This window comes from Coffea eugenioides, chromosome 5 (assembly GCF_003713205.1).
Source record: "Coffea eugenioides isolate CCC68of chromosome 5, Ceug_1.0, whole genome shotgun sequence".
NCBI lineage: Eukaryota > Viridiplantae > Streptophyta > Magnoliopsida > Gentianales > Rubiaceae > Coffea > Coffea eugenioides.
In genome coordinates this window covers 5,409,570-5,436,301 of record NC_040039.1, presented here as the reverse complement: position 1 = coordinate 5,436,301, position 26,732 = coordinate 5,409,570, and the positions used below count along the sequence as shown (strand labels likewise).

General features: G+C 36.2%; 1 protein-coding gene across 1 annotated transcript; it reads right to left on the bottom strand.

Moving 5' to 3' along the window:
* Window positions 1-6,337: 6,337 nt before the first annotated feature.
* LOC113771071 lies at window positions 6,338-9,652 on the bottom strand. The gene is made up of 2 exons (XM_027315695.1): window positions 9,060-9,652; window positions 6,338-6,830 (listed from the first exon to the last, which is right to left on the bottom strand). The coding sequence occupies exons 1-2, from the start codon at window positions 9,650-9,652 to the stop codon at window positions 6,338-6,340; spliced, it is 1,086 nt and encodes a 361-aa protein (XP_027171496.1).
* Between the last annotated feature and the right edge of the window lie 17,080 nt (window positions 9,653-26,732).

Here is a 26,732-nt window from a genome sequence, read left to right as displayed (position 1 = left end):
ACCCATTACTTTGCATAATAAGTGGCCAAAATTGAGACCAAATACCATTAAATAAAATGCACAATTATCTCACTATCAAATCCACTCACACCAAGACAATGCTTGTCTTCAAGCATCTCACAGCTCAGAGATACAATTACAGCTACACACACGAAGCAGTTCAGTCATGTGAGCTCAAGTGTCCCATCTTCCTAATAATGTCATCAAATTCAGAAATTTCAAGACTTAACCCTCTCTTATAGAATGGAATATGATTACTTCTCACTCCGACATGAAGCACAAAGGGTCACTCTCACTACACAATAAATATGCTTGCTAATATATCACATCGCCACCACTGAAACCAAATATAATGCAAAAATCAAAGGATTTTGATGCGGGTTGTAATGGAGCTCAGGCACAGGTTGGATCAAACAGGTAATTTAGGCTCATTATATCAAAGAAAATACCGTTGACCCACTGCATGAATTCCAATTCCCTTCTTCATTCCAATGATCATTCCAAAGCATACCCATAAATTTTCCCAAAAATTAGCAAATACAAGCACAACCAAGGACTTCACCCAATTATCTCAACAGAACACATATGGACAAAAGCACTTCATACCTCTTTTTTAGTTTTTCTTTTCTTTGATTTTTTCTTTCTTTGTGTGCTCCTTTTCTTCTCTTTCTCCCATCTCTCTCTCTCTTTCTCTTCTTTTTTTTTCTTGTTTTGTTTTGTTTCAAATACGCCCAACTACATGGGGATATAGACACACTCGCTAACTTCAATCATTCCCATATCTCCCAATTCGAAATCATCATGCACTGAAATCAAGGCATTCCTTTGACACTGGATAGAAACAAAGAGGGTTCGAATACAAGGGGTTTAGGGGTGACAAAATGAGCTATTAAACAAAGAAAATGTCTAAACTCAACCATGGTCAACTAGGGAAGATCTGATTAGGGTCGGCCTTTAGAAAGCCAAAAATGGTTAACCTGAGTGCCCTTGTCATTTTAATACATCAAATTCAGGAATGTGGTCTTGACATACATAACAAAGCAAGTTCTAGAACAATTAAATCATATGTGATATCACTCAATGGAAGAAAATAGAGTAGTTATCAATGCAACGTTCATTGGCTCGACAGCTCACAACAGGATATTAATAGCCAAGTCTTGCAAATTTCATCATTCAATTCTATTGTCAAGAAGACAAGACATTTAACCACATAATATCACTGCTCATGCTTGTAGAGTAATTGCAATCATCATAAATAGCATCAAGTTCTAGACATTTTCAACTGTAGCCAAATGAATTCATCACATACATATTTTTGGATTTTCTTTTTCCTCTGTCTTTTTCCTATCAAACAAAAGAGCTAGAACTAAAGAGCTATCAAACAAAAAGAAAAAAAACTAGAACTATGCCTCCTCACACCAGAAACCTACATTATCCTCAATGGAGCAAAGAAAAACAGAAATAAAAAAGAGAGGAACTAGAGTTCCCCTGAAAGCCAAACGGGTACATGAAAGCACTATGAGGGAGGAGAATGAGGCAGCTGAAAGCCAATGTGTGCAAAAAAAGCTACCAGATTTTCTGTCTGAATGGCAGAATGGACCTGTAAGACTGTGAAGCGGTCATCCAGACGCTCAACTCGACCGCCCAACTCATGAATGGAGTCCGGTAGAGTACAGAATTGGGTGTCCCAAGAAGATAGAACCGCGGAGAAGGAAGGACTCGCCTGATCAGCCTCTGAGGTGGGTGTAGTAGAGGGAACTCGAGGTTGGGGCACACCCTCTCCAGAAGGTGTGAACTGATAGGCATCCCTCACCTTGAGAATGACGCCCATCCGTTCTAAACTGCGCAGGTCCAAAGGCTCAAGCTCGCGAGCCATGGTGAGCTTATGCTCATTATCAAGGTCAAGCACTCCCAAGCAGATGGCTAAGTGTGTGATAAGTAAGCCCATACTCAAGGGCTTATAGCGCTTGCGGAGGACGGACTGCAACTGAGAGGCTACCACAGCTAAAGTTGACCTGCATCTTATTACGCATACACCAGAGGAAATAGAATTCAGTTTTGGCGAGAATACCGCAGAAATCCTTCCGGCCTAAGAAGTTATAGGCTAGAAATCGGTGAATGACTTTTAGCACTAGATCCTTAAGGAACGAGACCCTAGATTGACTCGGATCGTAGAGTTGAGTGTCCATGGATCACTCCCTCCAGATCTCGATATAATTGCTCGCAAAGGGTTGGGTGAAGTCACAAGCACTATTGATATACGTGTCGGAGGAGATGGTGTCCTCACTCACAAACCCCGACATCAGGTTGAACTCATTAATGAAATGTGCCTGTGGGGTACCCCGCAGCCTATACTTGATTACCCCCGGTGAGTCTAAGGCTAGAGAATCAGATTTCTCAAATTGGAAGGTGGCGTAGAATTCATAGCAGAGCTTCTTGTACGAAAGATAGTCAATAACTAGATATTGACCCCACCCAATGGCAGAAAACAACTGTTCTACTTCCCTAACAATATTCAACTGGTCGAGAGTCAGAGGATGAAAACACTTGCACAGGACGAATGGGCGCACCATCAAGGAGCTCAATCATTCCTTTTGCTCAGGTGTGAGGTCCTTTATAGGTTCCTCCCATACCCCAAGAGACAGAGTACTCCTAGAAAGACCTAATCGAGACCTAGTGGGGGGTTGAATCGGGGCCCGCCTCTTACGAGGGTTGGAACCCGATGCCTCAGATGGAGTGGTCTTTTTCAGAGCCATATAGGGTCAAAGATGTCAATTCCAAAGGCACAGAGCCGACAAGAAAACTCAAAATGGAGACAAGGGACCACAAATAACAACACCCACAGTCAACAGTCAACAAACAATTGATGGTGCAAAAACAAAGATACCCCACTGGCGTCACTAAGGCAAATAAAAGTAATAAAAGGCAGACACGGGACCTCCCGAAACGCAGTCAACAATCAAATGCACCCAAGCACAACCAACAAATATCCCAAGCCCAACAAAAGAATGAAATTAAATAGGAGAAACTCGAAATTCGAGTCACCAATTGGTAAAAAGGAGAGTAGATAGGGGTACCACTGTTCGACTCTGCGGGGGCAGCCAAGGTGAGTGGAATCCAAGAAGGGAGGTGACGATGCGAGGGTCTGTAGTGGCGGATGGCCGCGGGTGGGCTGTAGATGGCGAGGCGACAGCAGTGGTGGTGGTGATAGGCATGAGAGAGAGAGAGAGAGAGAGAGAGAGAGAGAGAGAGAGAGACGAGCAGACAGTAACGGCAGCGGCGACGACCTCAACCAGGACTGCAACTTAGGTTACGTTGAATGCGACTGTCGTGGCGGTGCGCGTCGAGGAGGAAGCGAAGCAGAAGCCACGACGGCTGGTACTGGCGGATGGCTGTGGCTGAGCATCGCGGGGCTTGGAGAGAGCGGCGGCGACAGTGGTGTGCATGGAAGGGGCAGTTGAGCAATGGCGACGATGGAATTGCGACCAAGAGGGATGAAGATGAAAAGAGAAAAGACAAGAAAAGACAAGAAAAAAGAAAAGTAGAAAAGTAGGGTTAGAGTGGGTCCGGTCACTTTTTACTTTTGGTGCCGCAATGGTAGGAAAACGCGGGCAAGCCTTGGAAGCTGAAGTCATCTGCCTCCCTCGTTGTAACAGGATTGATGCGATTCGCTGTGCGGCCTAGGCACGCCTTGAAAGCATAAGTCTTCTGTTCATTATTCTTTAAAAATGCCCATGTGCATTTAACAGAAGACGCTGGCACGCCTTATAACCCCTGGTCATCTGTTCACCCGTTTTTGTATAGCTCTCCTGGGGCATCCCTGTAAAGCGTAGGTACGCCTTGTAACGGAAAGTCTCTTGCCCCCAAAATTATGCCTCTAATCCCAAAATAAAACTGCACAAAATACATCCATGACCGCAATAAAGAATTTCTGTCAATAGGAACCCAAACACCCTGATCATGAACACACAAATATGAAATAAAAACTTAAAAATGACTAAAAATTGAAACTCTTGAATTGCCTTCCAAGTAGCTCCTCTATTTAACATCTATGGCCAGACCAAAAGTAATTTAACCATAGTTATTAAAACCAACCCGGCAAGAGGACCGGGTTGACGGGTCAGTGGTTCAACCGGTGGGTCACGGGTTGAACCATCGGATCACAATATATAATAAAAAAATATATAATATAATTAAATAAACATATAAATTATAATATAAGTACAGAAATTCTTAAATCTTAACAAGTGTTGGTTCTGTACTAGGGGTGTTTGAGATGGTGTTTCTCCAATAGAATCCATTACAAATATCTAAAAAGTAATAAAACATACCTTTTATTTAAAAAAAGACATTTGTAGCTAGGAAAATGACACTTATATCTGCTTTCTAATTCAAAAACGAAAAAGAGCATTTTTTGGGTCATTTGAAATCTTTCTACCCTCTAGATCTTCATATCCTAACAGATCTTTTATTCCTTTAGCTCCTATTTTCAGTTACCGAATTCAACCTGCCTAGGCTAGTAAGAGGTTCAATTTACTTTCTTGAATAAGCTAATAAATACAGATCCACAGTGCAACTATAATTCATGCTTCTATTATAAGTTTCTACTTAAATACATCCCAATCTGAAAAGCTTTACGGAAATTGAACTAGATGTTCTTAAAAAATACATGGAAAATATGAAATAAAGAAATTGTTTAAATTAAAATATCCACTTAAATCCCGCGTGACTTCGTATACAATCATATCATTTTTTTTATACTACATGGCAGTAAATACTATGTAGTTTACCTTATTTTAAAAGATGGGCAATTGGGGACTCATTAATATTTTTAAATCATACCTAAATTACTAATATTTAAATACACACACTCACGTTTACTGTACTCCTATATTGCTAGACTTTTTCGAATTAATATACACACTCACTTTTTCGAATTATCAGTCAGAATCTTTCAATCAGGTGATTAGTTTCATCACTTGGTGGAAAAGTTACCAAAGAAGCCATCGAATTATTGGTCACTTGATGTTACTGCTGGACAATCATTTTGCAAGCATTAATTTTCGGCCGTGTAAAAAAGCTCCAATGAATCACTTTGAAAATGCTCAACTTGATAACTTCATCAATTTAGACCACACATAACTCATTATTGGCCTTTTACATCATCTAGATTTATTATGCTGCTCTACACTAGATAATTTACTGATTTCAAAACAACTCCCAATTCTCTTGCTTTTCTGGTTATTATAGAAGACATCAAATTGGAGTTTATTTGAACAAAGCTTCACTGGCTTACCAACAACAAAGCTTCAACTTCAAGCCTTCAATGGCAGCTTCGGTGGCAGCGGCAACTTCCTGGAAGAATTCTGGCAACGGCTGCGGCAACTTCGAACTCCCGAGGTGCCGTGGTGTGTGCCTAGCTGCAAGGCTTCACTGGCTTACCGGCAACAAAGCTTCAACTTCAAGCCTTCAACGGCAGCTTCGGTGGCAGTGGCAGCTTCCTGGAAGAATTCTGGCAGCGGCTACGGCAGCTTCGAACTTCCAATTGCTTGCCTCAGACTCTCAGAGCAACTAGCAAAGCACAGGAAATAAAAATTGAAAGCCGAATCCGTGAAAAATTGAAAGGCGAAAAATTGAAAAATTGCTTGCCTAATCCCTAAATGCTCACTGGGTTTATCAATTTGTTCTCACTTCTCACTTTCTCAGAGAAACAAAGAAGAAAAGAATCCCTAAATACCCAATGACGGTCGAATGCCTGAATGACCGAATCCCTCTTCAATTTTTCTGATTTTCTCTTCTGATTGGCTAAAAATGTAGCGAAAAGACAATAATGCCCATGTAATATGAATGGTCAAAAATGACTCAAAATAAAAGAATTGGGTAAAACGGTAACTTCAAAAAAATTGCCAAAACCCACCGGGTTTATCAATAACCGCCGATTCTAGCGGTTTCCTGATTAAACCGTCCGGGTCGAGCGGGTCCAAGCAGGTTCTTTGCAACTCCGATCTAACTAGTAACCCGGCCCGGTTTCATGCCCGAGCCACCGGTTTGACCGGTTCAATCGCCGGACCGGGCCGGGCCAGGTTTAATAACTATGAATTTAACAAATTAATTAAAACCGGGGTCGAGCAAATGGACCTTCTCCACAGTCTAAAAACGGCTTGAGACGATGACCATTAACCTTAAAACTTTTGTGAGTCTCTAAACTTCTAATTTCAGCTACACCATTTGGAAAAACGTTGACAATAACATATGATCCAATTCATTGGGACCGCAACTTACCTGACATGAATGTCAACTGAGAGTTGAACAGAAGTATCTTTTGACCTATAGAAAATTACTTATTACGCAATAGTTTGTCATGGATGGATTTTGTGCGTTCTTTGTAAAGTCGTGCATTGTCGTAAGCCTCCAAGCGAATTTCTTCCAACTCTTGAAGTTGGAGCTTCCTTTCCTTGTCATTTCTATCCGCATTCAAATTGCACTGCTTAACTGTCAAAAACGCGCGATACTCAATTGCAACAGATGAATTACACATCTTACCATAAATCAACCTGTATGGAGACATTTTGGTTGACGTTTTATACGCCGTGCGATATGCCCACAATGCATCATCCAATCGGATATGCCAATTCTTGCGATTTGGATTGACCGTTTTCTCCAAAATACTCTTAATCTCGCGATTAGAGACCTCAACTTGCCCGTTGGTCTGCGGATAGTAGGTAGTATCCACTCGCTGGTGAACTCCATACTTACGTACCAGTGCTTCAATGGTGTGATTGCAGAAATGAGTACTTTGGTCACTAACGATTGTTCTTGGCACATCAAACCTACTAAAAATGTTGGACTTAAGAAATCTTGCAATAACTCGTGAATTATTAGTTCGGGTAGCTTTTGCTTCTACTCATTTTGACACATAGTCTACGGCTAAAAGAATATAAAGACAACCAAAAGAATTACAAAACGGTCCCATGAAATCTATACCCCAGATATCAAAGATTTCACAGAATAACATAGAAACCTGAGGCATTTCATTCCGATGAGATAAATTCCCAAACTTTTGACATTTGTCACATCTTTTACAGAACAAGTAAGCATCACGAAACAAGGTTTGCCAATAAAAGCCACAATCAAATATTTTTCGAGCAATTCTCTTAGGACCAAAGTGACCACCACAGGCATAACATGACAATGAACAAGTACAGAGGGAATTTCTTCATTGGGAACACATCGACGAATGATTTGGTCAGGGCCTATTTTTCACAAATAGAGCTCATCCCAAATGTAATATCGAGAGTCCTGTATTATTTTATCCTTCTTATTCTTACTCATATCACTTAGAAATTTGTGACTGACCAGAAAGTTAATAATATCAGCATACCAGGATTCATCACCTTTAAGCTGAAAAAATTATTCGTCTGAAAATACCTCGGATATGGGCATTCCCTCTTCTTCTCGAATCAATCGGCTCAAATGGTCTGCCACTGAATTGTCCACCCCTTTTCGATCTTTGATCTTCAATTATATTCTTGCAGCAGGAGTATCCAATGAATGAGTCTTGGTTTGGACTCCTTCTTTGCCAAAATGTATTTCAAGGCTGCATGATCAGAGAAAATCGTTATTTTCGATCCCAATAAATACGATCTAAATTTCTCAAAAGCAAAAATAATTGCTAAAACCTCCTTTTCGATAGTGGTGTAGTTGCATTGAGCCGGCGACAACGTTTTTGATGCATAGTAAATGACATGGCTACACTTTCCGCTTTTCTGACCGAGCACAGCTCCTACCGCATACTGACTGGCATCACACATAAGATCGAACGACAGGCTTCAATTCGGAGGTTGAATGATCGGTGCCGTGGCCAACATACTCTTTAGTATATCAAAGGACACTTTACACACATCTCCAAAATCGAATGGTACCTCCTTTTGAAGTAGCCGGGATAATAGCAGTGCAATTCAAGAGAAATTCTTGATGAATCATCTGTAGAAACCTGCATGGCCAAGAAAATTACGAATCTCCTTGACATTAGTGGGGTAAGACAAGCTAGTAATCAAATCAACTTTTACTTTATCGACTTCGATACCCCTAGATGAAACAACATGATCCAAAACAATACCCTCCTTCATCATAAAATGACACTTTTCATAATTAAGGACCAAATTAGTTTCAATGCACCGCTGCAAAAGTTTTGTTAGATGATGCAAAAATTAATCAAAAGAATCACCGTAAACTGTGAAATCATCAATGCATATTTCAATGCAGTTTTCAATCACATCAGAAAACATTCTCATCATGCATCTTCGAAACGTTCCTGGGACATTACACAACCCAAAAGGCATACGGTAGTAAGCAAACGTGCCAAACGAACAAGTGAAAATGATTTTGAGCTGGTCCTCTTGGGTAACAATAATTTGGTAATACTCAGAGTAGACATAAAGAAAGCAAAAGAAACGCTTACCTGCCAATCGCTCAAGCATCTCATCAATGAACGGTAATGGAAAATGATCTTTTCTTGTGGCCACATTCAACTTCCTGAACTCGATACACATTCTCCACCAATTTTGGAGTCTCATTGGCACCAACTCATTCTTCTCATTCCGCACAAGTGTAATTCCAGTCTTTTTAGGTACGACATGCACGAGGCCTGCCCACTTACTATTAGAAATAGGAAAAATTATTCTTAATTCCAATAGTTTAAGAATCTCCTTCATTACCACTATTTTCATGGCTGGGTTAAGCTTTCTCTGACGTTCCCTCAGGGGCCTTGCATCTGGCTCAAGTAGAATATGATGCATGCAAATGGATGGATTTATACCTTTGATATCTACCAATGTCTATCCAATTCCAGGTTTAAACTCTCGCAATACTGGTAAGAGTTTTTTTCTTATACTAGGGTCAGATCACTTGTAATGATGATCGGCAGAGTCCCATGATCTCCCAGGAAAGCATATTTTAAATGCTTTGACAATTCTTTCAATTTGAACTCCGGTGCCTGTTCAACAAAGGGCAAAATTCTCTTATTAGAAGTAGGCAATGGTAAAAATAAGTCTACTGACCTATCAGGAAATGCAAGCAGTGAATGAAGTGACATAATTGCTTCTACAATATCCTCATCATCCACACTTTCCACTTCCTCATTCGTTTTACTCTGTTGTAACACAAATTTCATCTTGTTTTCCATAAGATTCTGCTCAAAATGATCTTGCACAATGAAATTAATGACACAAACATAATTAACAGATTCAGTATCATCCGGGTATTTTATCGCATTAAAAATGTTAAAAGTAAATGTCTCCCCGTCAAATTCTACAGATAGGGTACCTTCATGCACATATATCTTGGTCCTAGCCGTACTTATGAATGGTCTACCCAGTAGAAGTATAGCTGAATTAGCTGAGTTATTATCATTCATGCCAACAGTATAGAAATCAGCATAAAAGATAAACTCATTAACTTTCACTAGGACATCTTCAACTCCACCCTTTGGGTAAACATTTGACCTATTGGTTAGTTGAATTATTACCCTTGTGTCCTTTAGAGGTCCTAAGTTTAAGGCCCTAAATATGGACAAAGGCATAATATTAATAGATGCCCCTAAATCAAGCTTATCTCTGTCTATCCTCTTCTGGCCTATGATGCATGGTATCATGAACATACTTGGATTATTGCATTTGTGACAACTTCTTTTGAAGGACTGCTGACACATTCTGGCCAACCTTTATTTTATCTCGAACATTCAACTTGTTCCGGTTAGTGCACAGCCCCTTCAGAAACTTAGTATATTTTGGTAATTGCCGAATCATATCAAGCAAAGGGATGTTGATTTTCACTTTCCGAAAGGTGTCCAAAATCTCCTTCTCTGACTCCTCTTTCTTGGCTTTAGCTAACTTGCCAGGAAAAGATAGGTTAATTTCAACGGTCTTAGGAACATCTGATAGGGTGCTTACTTTTTCCTTCTCAATCTCCCCATACACTTGTTCATCTTCCACACCAGCTGCTACTTCTGATTTTGAGGACTACACCTCCTTGCCACTTCGTAAAAGTATTGCACTTGCATTCTCCTTGGGATTGGGAATTACCTGAGATGGTAGCTTCCCTTCACCATTCTCAAAGTTGCTCATTGACGATGCCCGTTGTGACATTTGCGCCTCCAAATTTCGAATACTGGCGCGAGTCTCTTGTTGAAATCTCCGCGAGTCCTGTTGAATTTGATAAGTGCTATTAGCTAGAGATTTGACCATATCTTCAAGGGACATCCCCGAATTATATGCGGATGGTTGCTGTACTGGTGATCTCTGTTGGAATGATTGTTGAAAACCCGAGGGTTTTGGAGCATAGCTGAAGTTGGGGTGGTTCTGCCACCCTGGATTGTATGTGGGCTTATATGGGTCATTTCTCCTTTAGGGTAGTCCAGATAGACCTCTCGTGATGTTGGCTTGCTCGTGAGAGTCTTCTTGAAGGGTTGGGCATGTAACGGTCACATGCTCAGAAGCAGCACATATCCCACATGCTTTAGCTGCCTATACTTGCCCTATAGCCATTTGACGAACCAATGTAGTCAGCTCCGTTAATCTATTTGCAAGGTACGAATGATTTACCTCATTGACCCTTCTAGTCACTCCCTCAGATCTGACTCCAAACTATTGAGAGTTCTCAGCCATGTTCGAGATAAGCCATTTGGCTTCATTTGTTGTCTTATTTACTAAAGCACCGCCACTCGCTGCATCTACCATGCTTCTATCCATGGGTAACAATCCCTCATAAAAATACTGGATCAACAGTTGGTCAGGGATCTAATGGTGCGGGTAACTAGCACACAGCTGTTTGAATTGCTCCCAGTATTCGTAAAGAATTTCTCCATTGGCCTGCCGAACTCCACATATTTCCTTTCTTATGTTGGCGGCCCTAGAGATTGGGAAAAACTTCTCAAGGAATTGCCGTTTCAATCCTTCCCATGTAGCGATGGATCCTGATGGCAAGTATAACAACTAGTCCTTAGCCCTGTCTGCTATGGAAAAAGGAAATGCACGTAGCTTGATTTGTTCTTCAGTAACTCCCAGAGGTTTCATGGTTGAATATATTACATGAAATTTCTTTAAGTGCTTGTGAAGATTCTCACCTGCAATATCACGAAAAGTAGGCAATAAGTGAATCAACCTAGATTTTAATTCAAAAGCCTCCTCAGTGTCAGGTAGGGCTGCAAACGAATCGAGCAACTCGCGAGCGGCTTGAGTCATGCTCGACTCGAGCTCGATCAATATTGAGCTCGAGTCGAGTTCGAGCTGGCTCGAGTCAAAATCGAGCTCGAACTCGAGCTCAAAATATTAAGTTCGTTAGCTCACGAGCGGCTCGTGAGCTCGAGTATATATATATATATATATTTTATTTTAAGTATATATATATTTTTTATTTTTTATTTTAAGTATATATATATTTTTTATTTTTTATTTTAAGTATATATATTTTATATTTTTTTAATTTTAATAGTAAAATTATATATATCCTTAATATTTTATTATTTATTAAGAAAAAATATTATTTTATTTATTTTTTAAAAAATAAAATAATTATTTTTTATTTTTTTCAAGCTCGAGCTCGAGTTTGAATTGTCAGCTCATCGAGCTCGAGCTCGAGTTCGAGTTCAATGAAATTCTGTCGAGACTCGGCTCGATTAGGCCAAAACTCGACTCGACTCGGCTCGTTTGCAGCCCTAGTGTCAGGATACGTAATGCACAGAGGCTGTTGGTTAACATTCGAGATTGCAAACTCTCTCAAAATCCTTTGGGCTGCCATTAATTCGTTAGGTCCAGGCAACTTTATTTCCAGTTCAACTGATGAATCACTTAAGTCAGAATTTTGTTCCAGTCCGGGGTATTGCCGCTGAAGATTGTTGCTTTTGCAACTTAGTCTCCTTCGTCAACCTCTTTGCTATTTTCTCAATCTCTTGATCAAATTCGAGTCTTTCTATACGGGATGATCGATGCATAAAACGTAGGCTAAATAAAGCCTGTGCAATCAATAACTTCAAACGCTAGATCCCCGGCAACGGCGTCAAAATTTGGTGACTGTCAAACTACCAAAAATAAAATTTATATCAAGACCTACTCCCAAAATTGAACGAGTATAGTGGTGAGTAGGGTCGTCTTCTCAGAGAACTGGTAGATTTATTACACACTGAGAATTTGGGAGATTTTTGGAAGGGAGATAAAAAGAATAAATTAACAATGTAAGGTTATTGAATTTTCAATCTCAAGAAATCCAGTAGCTAAAGAATATAATAAATAATTAATTGACACCCTGTAGTAAAGGAGATAATATCGGCACCGGCTCACGCAATTGATCATAGATACCTATAGTAATTCATGCGGTGCAAATAAATTGGTTCTAGCAATTTGACAACCTCCAAACTACCAATCTTTCCTTAATTATATGGTAGTCCATAGACGCTCTTAAACTACCCCCTTGTAAAATAGATAACTTCAGAGACGCTCGAATGATTTAATCTATTCACAGTTTTAAAAATTAGAGAGACCAAATTTTAGTTAACAAACACACGTGCGAGCTCATTTAAACCAGATTAACTATTCGTACAACACAGATTAAATTACTTGCGAGGCAATTAATTGTGCCGTTTGTCACTAATTTTAAGACAATCAAGTGATACGCACTCCTATCCTAATTGGTAGTATACTATTTGGACAATTGAACAACTGGTCACATTAATCTAATAAATCTAAACAATAATAGTCTATTCAAATAAAGAATAATTAACTATCCACAAATGCAGAATTTAGAATAGAGCAGAACAATTAAAAACATCTCACAATTGTCCGTGCACCGGGTCTTGATTATTCCTCAACTAGATAAAAGAATCTAGCTTTCCCTCATAATGATGATGCAAATTGAAAGCTTTTTGGAAATTTGTTGATTTGAAAAGAAGTAAAAGCAGTACAACTGCTAGTCTCTAATTCTTGTTAAGAAGGGAAGAAAGAGATCAAAGGCCAAAGATGAAAACTCCAAGTCTATTGCTGTCCTCTTTAAAGTGTTTGTGCCGCCCCTTTAGCCATTCGAGTCTTTGTTTCTATAAAGGATAGCTTTCCTTATTTTTCTCCTTGACTTGTTGCCAAAAGATTCTCTGAAAATGTCTCCTGATCCCACGTAACTTCAGAACATGTCTGCCAAAAATAGTGGCGGCTTCTAGGGATAAATCCTGCAGTCCGTCTTTTGGACATAACTCTGTGTTTTCTGACATGGGCATGCTCTGAAATAAATAGTCTTCTGGAATTTAGCCTCTTTTCACCACTTTCGACACCAATCGCCTGCAACTGACACAAATACCAATTATGAGCAGAAGCCTATTACTTTGCATAATAAGTGGTCAAAATTGAGATCAAATACCATCAAATAAAATGCACAATTGTCTCACTATTACCTGCTGAGAATTACAACAGTACAAAGCTCTAGTGTTGGCGGACAGCGTCTGCTTCCTAGAATTTCAGATGGTGTTCAAACAAAGAAGCCATTTCAATCTGCAATACAACTCAAACAAGGAAACAAATTCATCATTGGTACCGGATCATGAATAGACATTATTCGAGAGGAAAATGCAGATCAGGAACATTTATTTCTAAAATATAGTACAACTCATTATTTTGTCAGAGCTAGGACACATAATGAACAGCATACCATTAGATATGCTATGAAAGCAAAAACAGACTCTTCCCACGAGAGTTTCTTACTCATAAGATCATGACCTAAAGAAGGACAATATTATGAGCAACGATGAATCAGAATTTGATTTAGAAACCTACGGATAACTACATGCACTGTCATAAACTAGATACAACTCGGAACTAATAAAAGTTAGATATTTCACAGAGAGAGACTCTGGTTGGGAAACCACCACCATCGCAGAGAGACTCACCAATGGTCGTTATGGAGTTCAACCCCTTATTTGCCTTCTAACTAGGATTGTCAATGAGGTTGGGCCAACTCGAGTTCGGATCATTCGACCCGATAAAAAGCCTGAGGAGCCCGACATTTTAGTGAGCCGATCTAAATTTAAGCCTAAAAATTAAGCCCGAATTAAATATGAGCCGAACTTGGACCCTATTAGGCTCAAACTCGATATAGGCTCAGCCCTTTAATTATATATATAATATTTATATTTTGATATTAAGTATAATTATATATCCAAATATATTATTATTAAATACTAAATATATATATATTACAAAATATAAAAATACATCTAAAGACTCTTCCATGAGATTTCTTGAAAGCCAATATTAGTTACGCATAACTGAATCTCTAACTTTTCTTATTGGTTGAATAAATTTTTGTGTTAGCATAATATTGGTTGATTTCTTTTTGATCTACAAACACAACTCATCAAGCATGTTTGGATTCAAATCACAAGATTATAAAAAAAATTTCAACTTTTAAAGATTTATTGGCTTATGATCGCATATTTTATTACTATTTTTCATATATTTTGAACGAATTAAATATAAATATTGTTGAAAAAGTTTTGGTTTATATACTTTTTAAGAACTATTATTTGTTCATGTTTAGTTTTAATATTATAGTTTTGTAAATGTTAAATTAGTTTTACAACTTAATAGTTATAGTAATTATATTAAGGAAATTAAGAAGTAATAAATGAGTTTGAACTAAGCCCGATTAAGGTTCACAATCCGAAGATTATTTGAGTTGAGTATGAGTTTCACATTTATGAACCCGAAACTCATAGCTCGAAACCCGAAAATGTTCCAAATTAAATGAGCTGAGCTTGAGCTTATGAAAGCCCAGTTCATTAGGCCCGATTGACAAGCCTACTTCTAACTCCCATTTTTAACTCAAAAAGTAATTTATTTTGGATGATCGATACCTCACTGCTTAAGTAAGAAGGCCCTTTCCAAGCATACCTATTGGCTGCATAATACTAAATTATATTGAGAGAAGGCCAATTACAAGGGCAAAACCCAGCAGCGATGGAGAAATTCATCAAATCACCCCTTTCCAATGTAACCAAACCAAAAGGAAAAACATAAAAGATTCTTTATTGATGACATTTGATTTAAACGAACACAAACCAGATACTATTCACAAAGCAAACAATTTGCCAGACAGCAAATAAATACTCCATGGAGTAAAAAGAGAAGAAAATGAAGAGACAAGAAAGCAACTCAACAAAATGAAATTGACTTACAGCTGTCACCGCTGCTTCAGCACCTTTATTTCCGGACTTACCACCAGGTCGATTGAGAGCCTGCATTTATCATAATGTAACTTCAAGAAATGGGGTACCAATGGGGAAACTTGTAGAATACTGATAAAGATCAGGGCGGCAATTTCCATCAGCAAAGACATTTTACGAAAAATTAGCAATAGGATGATAATCATACACAGCAACATGACAATTATATGATGAATTATTTTATGATTTTCGATGCAATAACTCTCCTAAAAAAAAGTATAGGAGATGAGAAAGGTCAACCACGAGTTTTCAATGAGTTGTATTAAGAAAAAGAGAAATTTCATGAATTTACCTACTCCATGTCATCACAGGTCAAAACACCAAATATGCATGGAACACCTGGAGTTCTTCTTTTTTTTTTTCCAAATGATAACATGAACACCTGGAGTTCTTTTTTTTTTCCAAATGATAACATGAACACCTGGAGTTCATTGAAAGGAAAATTAAATATTTCACCATCAAGCCACTGTAAATGTTTTGAGACTGCATTCCATGGATAGAATTGTCTGCATTTGAAACACAAAAATGAAGTTATAGGTGTGTACAAAACAAAGCAAGTTGATGATTCCTATACATCTCAAGTATCTTTTATGAGGAATGTATCCGTAAGCTCCTACACTAAACGATTTCTCATCTTCTGACATTTGAGAACATAAGAACCTCTGCTTCTGTGTCTATGAGCAGAAAATGGAAAAAACAGGTACACCCACTATGCAGCGTACTTATTACGAGTCAGACAATTTCAAAGTGGTTCTAAGTAGCAATAAACCACGAACATCTTTCAACAACAAAAGATGTGTGCTTTTAACGCAAAAGCCATCTGTCAACTAGGCAAAAATTTCCATCATAGCTACCATCTACGGATCAGTAGTATACACAGCAACCAATCTGTTGATTCCTTTCTTAACAAAACTTGTTTAACTAAGCTATTGGATATCTCGTTACTACAATCAAATCTACCATAGCTCTATAACAACTATTTTCCCTAGGGCTGAATTCATGCATTTAGTATTTCAAGTTAGTAAGAATTGGTTCTCCAGATCATACAGTGGTTTAGATAGAAGTCATTAACTAGTAAGATTGGTGGAAATATTCATTGATAGTTTAGAGTGGGTATTTTTTTGTCGAGAAAATGTAAGTCATTAACTAGCAAATACAGCATCAAATTTCTAACAATACCCAACTGTAAATTCTTGAGTTTGGAATCCCATTTATATCTTGTCTTTTTTTTCCCGCCTTTTTCCTTTGTTTCCCAGGCAATACTCATTGATGAATCAAATTGAAACTATGGCAAAAGGCATTGGGGGATCAATCTCTAGGTCAACTTGTCACTTAGGTGCATGTAAAATTTCAAATAATTGTGAATAAGGTTGAAGAGCCACATCCACATGCTTTGTTTAGAATCATTTGTTAAAAATGTTTGTAACTTTAACAATTACCAAACTGACTTTCAAGTGGTTAGTGGTTACACAACCACCCCTTATTTCTTCAGGTTATTATTGTCCTGTTGTCTATAAGTTAGTGTAGATTTAATAAAGAAGAATTGTGTACATCGTGTTTATCTTTATGGTGTAGTATTGGCAATCTATTAATGGCACACCAAATATATGGTACTATTCTAATGATTAAAAGTTAACAAAGTGACAAATTACCGCCTATTGTACCTACTAGCTAAATTAAGATTTGAGGACATCCTTTTTTTAAAACTTTTTTCTACCAAAAAAGGAATAGGATTCAATAAGTGGGGAGGTCTCAACCTCAACTACTAGAATTTGAGGTTATATATATGTGTACGCGCGCGTATATATATATATATGTATGTATATATACTTCTCTAACCTAATATCTGATCTTTTTAGACATGTGGGTTCCGCATGCCAATGTGGCCGGTGGGCTTCGGCCGCATGGGAAAATAGACTAGTGTCCCGCGTATCAACAGGCACACGGGAAGACAAGTGGAGTGTGGAGAATCAAATTCAAATTTTAAATTTAAATTTCATTATATATATATGTGTGTGTGGATATGGATAATATCAAAAACTTCCCTTAAGGTTCCTCTTAAGAGCGCTTAGTACTTCTAAGATTTTAAAAATATCATTTCCCTCCCTTGATAGCTTCAAAATGACTATATCACTTCATATATAACAGATATACCAAATAAATGGAACTTAAAAAATTAAAGAAAAAGAAATAAAAGTCACTTTTATCTCTTTCCGCTTTCTTCAACTTTCTATCTTGTCTATTTTTGGGTGACTATGCGATTTTTTCCGTAAATTACGGTAAAGTGAATTTTGCTTATCTTTTTTTTCTTGTGTGATTGTATTAGTGTTAGGTACAATTTCTTTGGTTATTTTGATTTCATTTTTATAATGATTTACTACAACTTAAAGGCTTGGGTCATGAGTTGAGAAGATATTGGAAAAAAAATGGAGTTCATAAAAAATTGGTTTTTGATCATATAAATTTGAATTGGTGCTAATGTATTTATTTACAAGTATCTTTTTATTTTTGAAATTTATATTTTTAGGAGTTATGCTTTTGTGATGTGGTGGTAGTACTTAAGATTGTTTTAAGGTGACGGTTTTTAATGAAGTAAATAAAGTGGTTTAAGTGTATTTTTGTTTAATAAAAGGAGCAAATAATATTTCTGTTAGAATGAATTTTCTTCAAATGTCTAGAATACTCTCAATCAATCAACTACATATATTCTTCTTGATTTTCGTATGTTCATTAACCACTAATTATTCCTCTTCTTCTCTCTTCGACTAAAGGTTTTTTTTTCTACTCTCTAAAGGTTTTTTTCCTAGGAACAATAGGTTTCCGACTCTAGTGGAGTAGGAGGCAGTGGAAGAAGAGTAAAAGAAAAGGCAGAGGAAGGCAATGGGAAAAATTACAAAGACATAGTAGATTTGGCATGCTATTGGTATCAATCAAGAAGGAGAGTGGTTAGACATTTCTTTTTTCATATGTCATTTTTCAATAATTAATTTACCAATTTAATCTTTTAACTATAATTGAAAATTTAATGTTTCACTTTAATTCAAAACCGTAAGGGCTAAATTGCAAGTTTGCAACCTATAGAGAGTTAACACATCCAATCACCCAAGCATAAGAGAGTTTTTTTTTTTTAAACCAATATATTGATTAACGAGAAAATTGTTTCAATCTATAAATAAATATTAAGAAAATAATCCTGACATTCTTCTCTTTAAGAGAGAATCTAACGAGTGGTCAAAAGTTTGCTCTTCAATTAAAAAAGCGTTCTCTTCAATTCGAGCATTAAAAGCATTTAGTCTGATGACGTCACCTCAAACAGTTAATCTTCAATCTTTAAGATTCAACTTGAAACTTGAATTTAGTCCAGTGGCCAGAATCCCTTGCCAAGGTATCTAGTGTCTTTGGCAAACCATCTAAAAGTGCAAAAATACAGAATCACCATTGTTTGGATTGCTTCATATTTCCCCAATTTTATTTGCTTACATCATTTTTACAATTTTCAATACACCTTTTTATCTTCCCAATATCTTTTTATCTCACATACATCATATCACAAAAAGTGCTACAGTAAAAATATCCCAAATAATCCCAAATAACTTACAATCCAAACAGAAGCTTCTTTGGCAAACCATCCCGAAGTGCAAAAATGTGAAATATGTTGGGTTTCAAAGAAATTCTTTAGATTTTCCTGTTCAACTCGAGCAGTTTGTAACTCAAGAAATCCACTTAAAAACAAACTTCAACAAATGTGCTAGTCCAAATAATTCATTATGAGTCGATCAATTAATCCATTTTTAAATAAATGGGCATTGCACCTTTAATATGATTTAAGACCCACATAAAATTGGTGCAACTTGTAGGCCGAAATGTTAGTTGATTTTTCATTATTTAATTTAAGTTAATCAGTACCAATTTATTTTTATTTCAATATTGACTAAATAAATTTATTTTTTCCTAACAGGAGAAGGGTGAAAGTTAAGGGGCTCAGATTGAACTTAATACCTAGAGGTCCTGAGGCCTTTTTTTAACTCACAGAAAAAGGACAAATAGAATATAAACAAGAATTACTATAATATAGGATAAGTTATTATAAAGTAACATGACATCAAAATTCGGGAATAAAATATGTGGTCATTGTTCAGTAAGCATAATATAGCTCATTGCTGACCACTGAGATTTGATATACACAAACAAGGGCATACCAATTCTGCATTTCGACACCACATGCAAATGCAAAATTTCTATTGTACACAACTATACAACTGCACCACATTGAAAGAAAGCTATACAGCAATTGTAAGCAATTAGTTCTGTTTCAGTGTACAGCAATTGAACAGCTTGTAAAGGTTTTAGTGTATTAATACGGTGAATTATCAATATGGCTCTTACCCAAGCACTTATAAACTGAACCAATTTAAAACTTGTATTCATCGTCAGCACAGAACCCACAAGCGTCATCAGGGTTTGAATCCTGGAGAGCCCCTCCAAAAGCGCCACCAGGGTTTCAAGGGCTCACCCTTAACCCGAGGACGGTGCCGAAGTGGGAAAAAAAGGAAAAAAGAAAGAGAGGGGAACCTTACTTTCCATTTCTGCTCTCGGTCTTAACCCTCCTGAGAAGAGTGGAAGCTTTTACGGCAAACATGCGTCCCACAATCACGTGAATTTTCACCAGAAGAAGAAGAAGAAGCAGCAGCAGCAGCAGCAGCTTCTGATTTCAAGCTTCAAATTTGACAATGATGATGACGACGTTGAAGACTAGGTTGTGGGTTTTTAGGAGAAAAGATGAGTTTTTGATGCAAAATAAACTGGTGAATTTGGTGGCTTTGTTTAATAGGTATGTTGGGAAAGGATTTCGGGCTTTGGGCTTTGGAGCCTGGAATTTGGGAATTTTAACAAGTTTTAAATCCTATTTGATAACTCAATTCATCAATTAAATTTATTGGATTCAGATTTTAACATATTCAAATCATTGATAACAAAAAAATTGAATGTCTGAATTAATTAAATAACATTGAATTTTCTGAACAAAACTTACTCCCAAAATTAAATAATAAGTTATTCACTTATCGCTAAATATGATATAAACTCAAATGTATTAAATTTAATATTTTAATAATTCAATAAATTAATGGATTCAGATTTCATATTTCAAATTTCAAATTTCAAATTTTTTAATTTTATCAAACGCACCATTAATCTACTTATCTAATAAAAGTCAATCACTAAACAAACAATATAATAAATACCTAATTAGTACATTTTATCATCTAATTTTCTCTTTCCTTTAGCTTTTTTTTTTTTTTTTGGTTCCTTTTTTTTACTAGCAAGAACTGCAAGAAATATTTTCATCCGTTTGTACAAAAATTTGGTCATTTAGTCATCTGTCTTTCGGATTACCAAGAAAAGTCTGGTTATAACTCTTTTGTATTTTGAAGCTGGAAACCTTGAGCACAAAAAACTTGTTTGTTTCAGTTTAAGGGGAAAAATGGGTTAGAAAAATAAAACATCAAATATATTCTGATTAACTTGAAGTTATCTTTGGAAAGGGTTAGCCCACGTTTTGATAAAACTTGACGTCCTTAATGACTTCATTAGCAAATGAAAGATTAATTGTTAAACATGTATAAGTGGTTTTTCTACAGACTCCATGTTGAACAATTTAGAATGAATCGATAGATTAGGTCGAACAATTTATTATTCTAATTACTCGAAGAGTAATCGGACCAAAAAAAATAAAAATAAAAATAAAAAGGCATCAAATCCTCTGTGGCACACTTCTCAGGCAGGTAATTTTGAAATGAAATATCAGGTCTATTGCTAAAAAACCACAATGGAATTATTAGATTTGTTGCTTAAATTTCTGATTAAATTGGAAATTGGAATTTGGGTGCAGGTAATTTTGAAAAGATACCTTAAACCTTGCTGGACTTCTAATCAGATTCTTTTAAAGAATTTTCTCTAAAAAAATAAGTACTTTTTTTTTTGGGTAATTAGGCACTGGTAAGTATTGGCTGTAGTGAGTCAAGAAGATGAAATTTAAATAAGTTGTGGTGGACTTGCCGGCTGCGGGGGTAAATTAGTGATACCACATAAGTGTCCTGCAATTTGAGCCTTGCTAGGCGACGAATATCCCTAAGTATGATATGAACCATATGATCAGTAGGAGGATACAGTAGTTTATTAAACACCTTCCGGTTCCTGCTCCACCACGGATGCAAAAGCAACCCTGCACACATGAGAAACAAAACTCTGCTGAGAGCAATACATGTTCATCTACTACAATTCTCTATTCCATTGAAGAGCCTGTCTGTAAATCAAATAAATAAATTAGTATTCAATTAATTCAACAATTTTTGTCTCAACAAATTATTATCGTTAAAATAATGCAATTATTTGGATTACAACAATCATTAAAAAATGTACTTTAATATTTTCTAAGGTATTGGCTATTGAAACTTGTACTTTCACTTTTTATATTTTCATTTACATTTTGTTTGAACCGTGGAATTGACACCTACCAACCAAAGCTTTTTAACAAACCTTAATTGTATACTACATTAAAATTACATTGCCTACTATAGATCCAAAATTTTAATTGTTTTGTTTTGTTAATCATATCAGTAGAAGCCAAGAGCCAACCTTTTTTTTTTCCCTTGACACAAAGAATTCATCTGCTTAGCCACTACCTAACTTTTTTTCCATTTCTTTATTTTTTCTGTAAAGAAACAATGAACGGTTGCCAGGTTTACTGGTCACACTAGTGTGAATACCCGTGCTACGCACGGTGCTGGCATTATTGAAAAAGTAAAAATAAAATGGTGAATAAAAAAGGTTTAAAAATTGTACCAACACAATTAAAATGTAATATTTGTCTAACAATAGTTTGAAATATGATAGAATATGCATATCATTCAAGAACTGCCTTTTTTCAGAAGATAGGTCCTAAAAAAATAATAAAAATTTATTTTAGAAAATGAATGATATATTAACAAAAATGAATGTAATTGAATGTTGTTAAAATGAAATACTTACAAATATTATGCATTCGATTTGATAATCTTGCATGAAGGTGCGAACATTCTTCACACAAATTAACTTTTAGTACAAAAGCCAAAATTGGTGATTTAATTAATTCAGTTGAATTTTGTGGAGTGCGTACTACAAATGAAAATACACGATCTTTGCATGAATTGATTTGTTGGTTGAACAACCTATCACCATTTTTCTGAGAATTAAGTACGTACGAAATTCAAAATTAGTGTATTTTTTTACATAGTTTATAAATAGCATTATAAAAAACAAATATATATCAAGAAATTCTACCTACCTTCTTTGAGATAAGAAGCATCACGACCAAATACGAATCGTGCATGTCTGTCTTGTAGATTAAGATGCATGTTACCATTGGAATCTCTGATTTGTATGTCAACATTGTACCTGTTTGACAAATAAAATGTTATATACAATACAGAAAAATATGTTGAAATTAAAAGTACATGAAATTAATTACCTAACAACAGTGTCGATCATGTTATTACAATGCAGACCAAAGTGACAAAGAATCAGATAATGACTATCTTTTTGTGATAAGAAACATTAACTCTTTTGGCCTAAAGATACAGAAACCATCATCATGACAATATCAAATACTATACATAGTTATCGAAATCCAAGAATCCAAACTAAGTTGCAAACAAACTAAGTCGAATTTGATGTGAGATTTTCCTTTCGTCAACGCAAAGTTGCTGAAACTTTTTGAGCTGTTGTGTGAAATCGTTGCGGTGTACGTTTCATTTTCTAAACAAATGTTTCCTCCTTTGTAATCTTGCGAGTTTGAAATTTAGTTGCCGTTGAAATGCTTGTAGGCAGGCATGTTTCATAGTTAAATTATGTTAAGGGTTAAGATGGATACCATAAAAAAATTAAATGAGATAATAAGTTCTTGGGAAAAATGCAAGAAAGTTCTTTTAATTGGAATGAGCACACAAGAAAGTTGAATGAGAATTCTATGTTTTGGAGGAATTTTAATTGGAGTGGAATTCTTAAATTGGAAGACCCTTAATTGGAGTGGAAAAATAGGGGAAATGCAGGGACTCTCAATTTGTGATTTTTTGAAACATGATTGTAATTTGCAAAACTCATTTGAAGGGGTGGTTATAGGGTTAGTTTGGGGATAAATATTTTTTTAATTATAAAAATGTAACATTGTATTAAAATAGCATACGAAATGAGCATTTGTTTTTAATTAAGGAGTAAAAATGATTTAAAATATAAATAACAAAGTATAAACGGTTTATGAAGTAGATAGTGGGAATGTTTTAAATTTTAAATTTGATTGGTGATAGGGTTGGTTATAACCCACTACTTTTTATGTATTAAAATAAATACAAAAATCTAGACAAAAATCTATAACTCATTACTTGTTCCGTTCTTGAAATTTTTTTTAGGGTTAAATATAGTAAACCCCTTAACTTTATATTTAGCTGCACTTTACCCCCTCAACTTTACATTTAGTTACACATTTGTGATTTTTTTGAAATGTGATTGTAATTTGCAAAACTCATTTGTAGGGGTGGTTATAGGGTTAGTTTGGGGAAAACATTTCTTAATTACAAAAATGTAACATCGTATTAAAATAGCATACGAATGAACATTTGTCTTTAATTAAGGAGTAAAAAGAATTTAAAGTATAAATAACAAAGTATAAACCGTTTATGAAGTAGATAGTGGGAATGTTTTAAATTTTAAATTTAATTGGTGATAGGGTTGGTTATAACCCACTACTTTTTATGTATTAAAATAAATACAAAAATCTATTGTGAGAACCCCGAAAATATAAATACAAATATCATATCATATTTCATTTGCACTCTTAATTCATTAGTAAATACTAGTACTACCTTCACTTGTTTCAAAATAAGTGCGTAAAAACACTTTTCATGAAAGGAATAATATAATTTTTCTAAGACGTGAAATTTCTCGGTTTTGCTAGACTAGATTAATACTTTTAGAGATAGAATAATTTTTAGCACCTCAACATAAAAATACTAAAGTACTTAGTTTTATTTTGCTAGAGTAATATCACCTGAGTGGATTAATTTTACTATCTTAAAATAAATCCCTTAAATTTCGATAGCTAGCTTTATTTCCGAATAAGGTTAAGAGTAAATAGAACCCTTGGAATGAATGTGCAATCGATAAAATTTCAGACAAAAATGATATAAGTACCCTAAGTATTCTGAGGACGTAAGAATGTCAATAACCAAAATCCTTGCAAGATTAGTGCAACATTAGGAATTTAATTTACGTTCGGAATAATTTTTGGAGTTATATTGGAATTGGGGTCTTAAGTGGTCATTAGTAGGGCAATGTGAAATGTCCAAACTACCCTTTACAATATCACAAAACCACCATGCAAACCCAAAACATTTCCGGACATCATAATAGCCAACCTCTCCATTCGGCCAACCCGCACCTTCACTACCACCACACTCAATCACCTCATACACTCAACCTCCCTCAAAACCACAACACCACTCCACAACTCCATTCTGTTTCGGTCCAAGAACAAACGAGAGAGAGAGACTTACCTCGTGAGTATCGATTGAGTAGAGAGAGTGAGCTGCATCCGAGAGCAAGGGAGGAGAAAACCGCGAGCTGCAACTCTTCCAAATTTCTGTCTGCGAGCTAGAGTGAAACCAGGGAGAAGCCGTGAGCGAGCTCCATCCAGTTCCGCATCATCAACCAGCTGCAATCCAGCTTCAACCTCCATCCAGTTCCGCATCATCAACCAGCTGCAATCCAGCTTCAACCTCCACCAGTCGCAACCACTGAAATCCAAACCAATCTCCAGTCACGAGCGAGCTGAGAGCCGAGAGGGAGAATAGAAATTTTCTTCCAGATTTCCTGTACGTGAGCTGAGCTATTCTGAGGTAATTTTCTGGACTATTTTAGGTTGATCAGAGGTAGATTGAGCCATCTAGGGGCATGCATGTATTGGTTGTGCAGTCGGATGAGGAAATCAAAGTTTCAGAAAAATCTGTTTTGATTAAATGTCTCTGCCGAGAAACTGAATTGGAAATGCAGCCTTAATCTCGCCCATTTGTGGTAATTTGAGCTCAGACATATGATTACTTATCTCAGGACTAGAGGATTAAGCTTTGCATGTTGAATTTTAAACCATCGGATGAGACATTAGAAAAAGAAAATCTGACTGGATGGCTAAATGGTTCGGCCGAGAGGTTAATAAAGTAATGCAGTTTCTAATCCGTCCAGTTCTAATGATCCGAGGTTGAGGTCATGATTAGTTAAATAAAAAGTGAATGATTAAGTTGATTAGGGTGTTGCATGTGGAAGCTAGATTCGGATGATGGTGTTAAGGCTTAAGAAAATTCTGTTTTGATAAGAAAATGGTCGGCCGAAAATTGATTTAAGAATTGCATGAGGTAATCTGCTTTGTTGTGATGATCAGCAACCGAGATTATGATTAGTTAATTGAAACTTGGATGATTTATACAATTAAGGCCTTGCATGTTGAGTTGTGCGTTTGAATGATTAAATTAGAAGCATAAGAAACCTTGATTTGGAAGGAATTGGACTGCCGAGTAGCTGAGTTGAAATGCAGCACTAAACTGTTCACTTGGTAACAAATTTGATCTGATGAAGGTGATTACCTCACTAATAAGAAAGTAATTAAGTCTTGCATGAGGCTAAGTAACCCGGCTAACCAAGAAAATAATATGAAAACAGAAAATTTCTTCATGCATGCTCATCAGTGACTAGCTGGACAAATTTCTGGATTTTTGGGATGTATGTAGTTGTTATTCGAAGCTGATTATGAACCAGAAATATTAATTAGCTAGCTAAGTGATGGCATATTGAATTTGAGCCCTTAACACGCTGTTTTAGCCAAGGAAAAAGCTGGTTTAAGAACATCTTATTACTGGAAAATTTTGTGAACTGCCGCAAGGTTTGAACCTGGAAATTATGAAGTTTATGACTGTTGTTTGAACTCCATTTTGAACTGGGAAATGTTAATTGGTCGGATAAGTTGATGTATGGAAAATTTAAGGACTTAGAACCATGTTTTAACCGAGGAAAAAAAATGGATTTCTAAACACCTAAGTGTTGGAAAAAAATTCTGGATAGCCGAGAGGCTTGAACAGAAATTCCAGTTTGCTCTTTTTGGAATTTTAATTTGTTTCTGGATTTTTCCTTAGAGTGTCATGGTTTTGAAATGCACCAGAAATATGTGTTTTGAGCTGCATAAGTCGTTTAACCATGAATCATTTGATATGATGGAAGTTTGAACTAAGAATGTGGAAGAGTAAACCTGGAAAATTTCCAAGTTGAATTGATAGAAGTAGTAAAGGAATTTTCCAGATTTCTTGTGGCGAATGTTGAGTCCAAAAATGATAGCTTTAATTACTATGAGAAATAATTGTTGGATGCTAAGGGCTAATGATTGATGAAG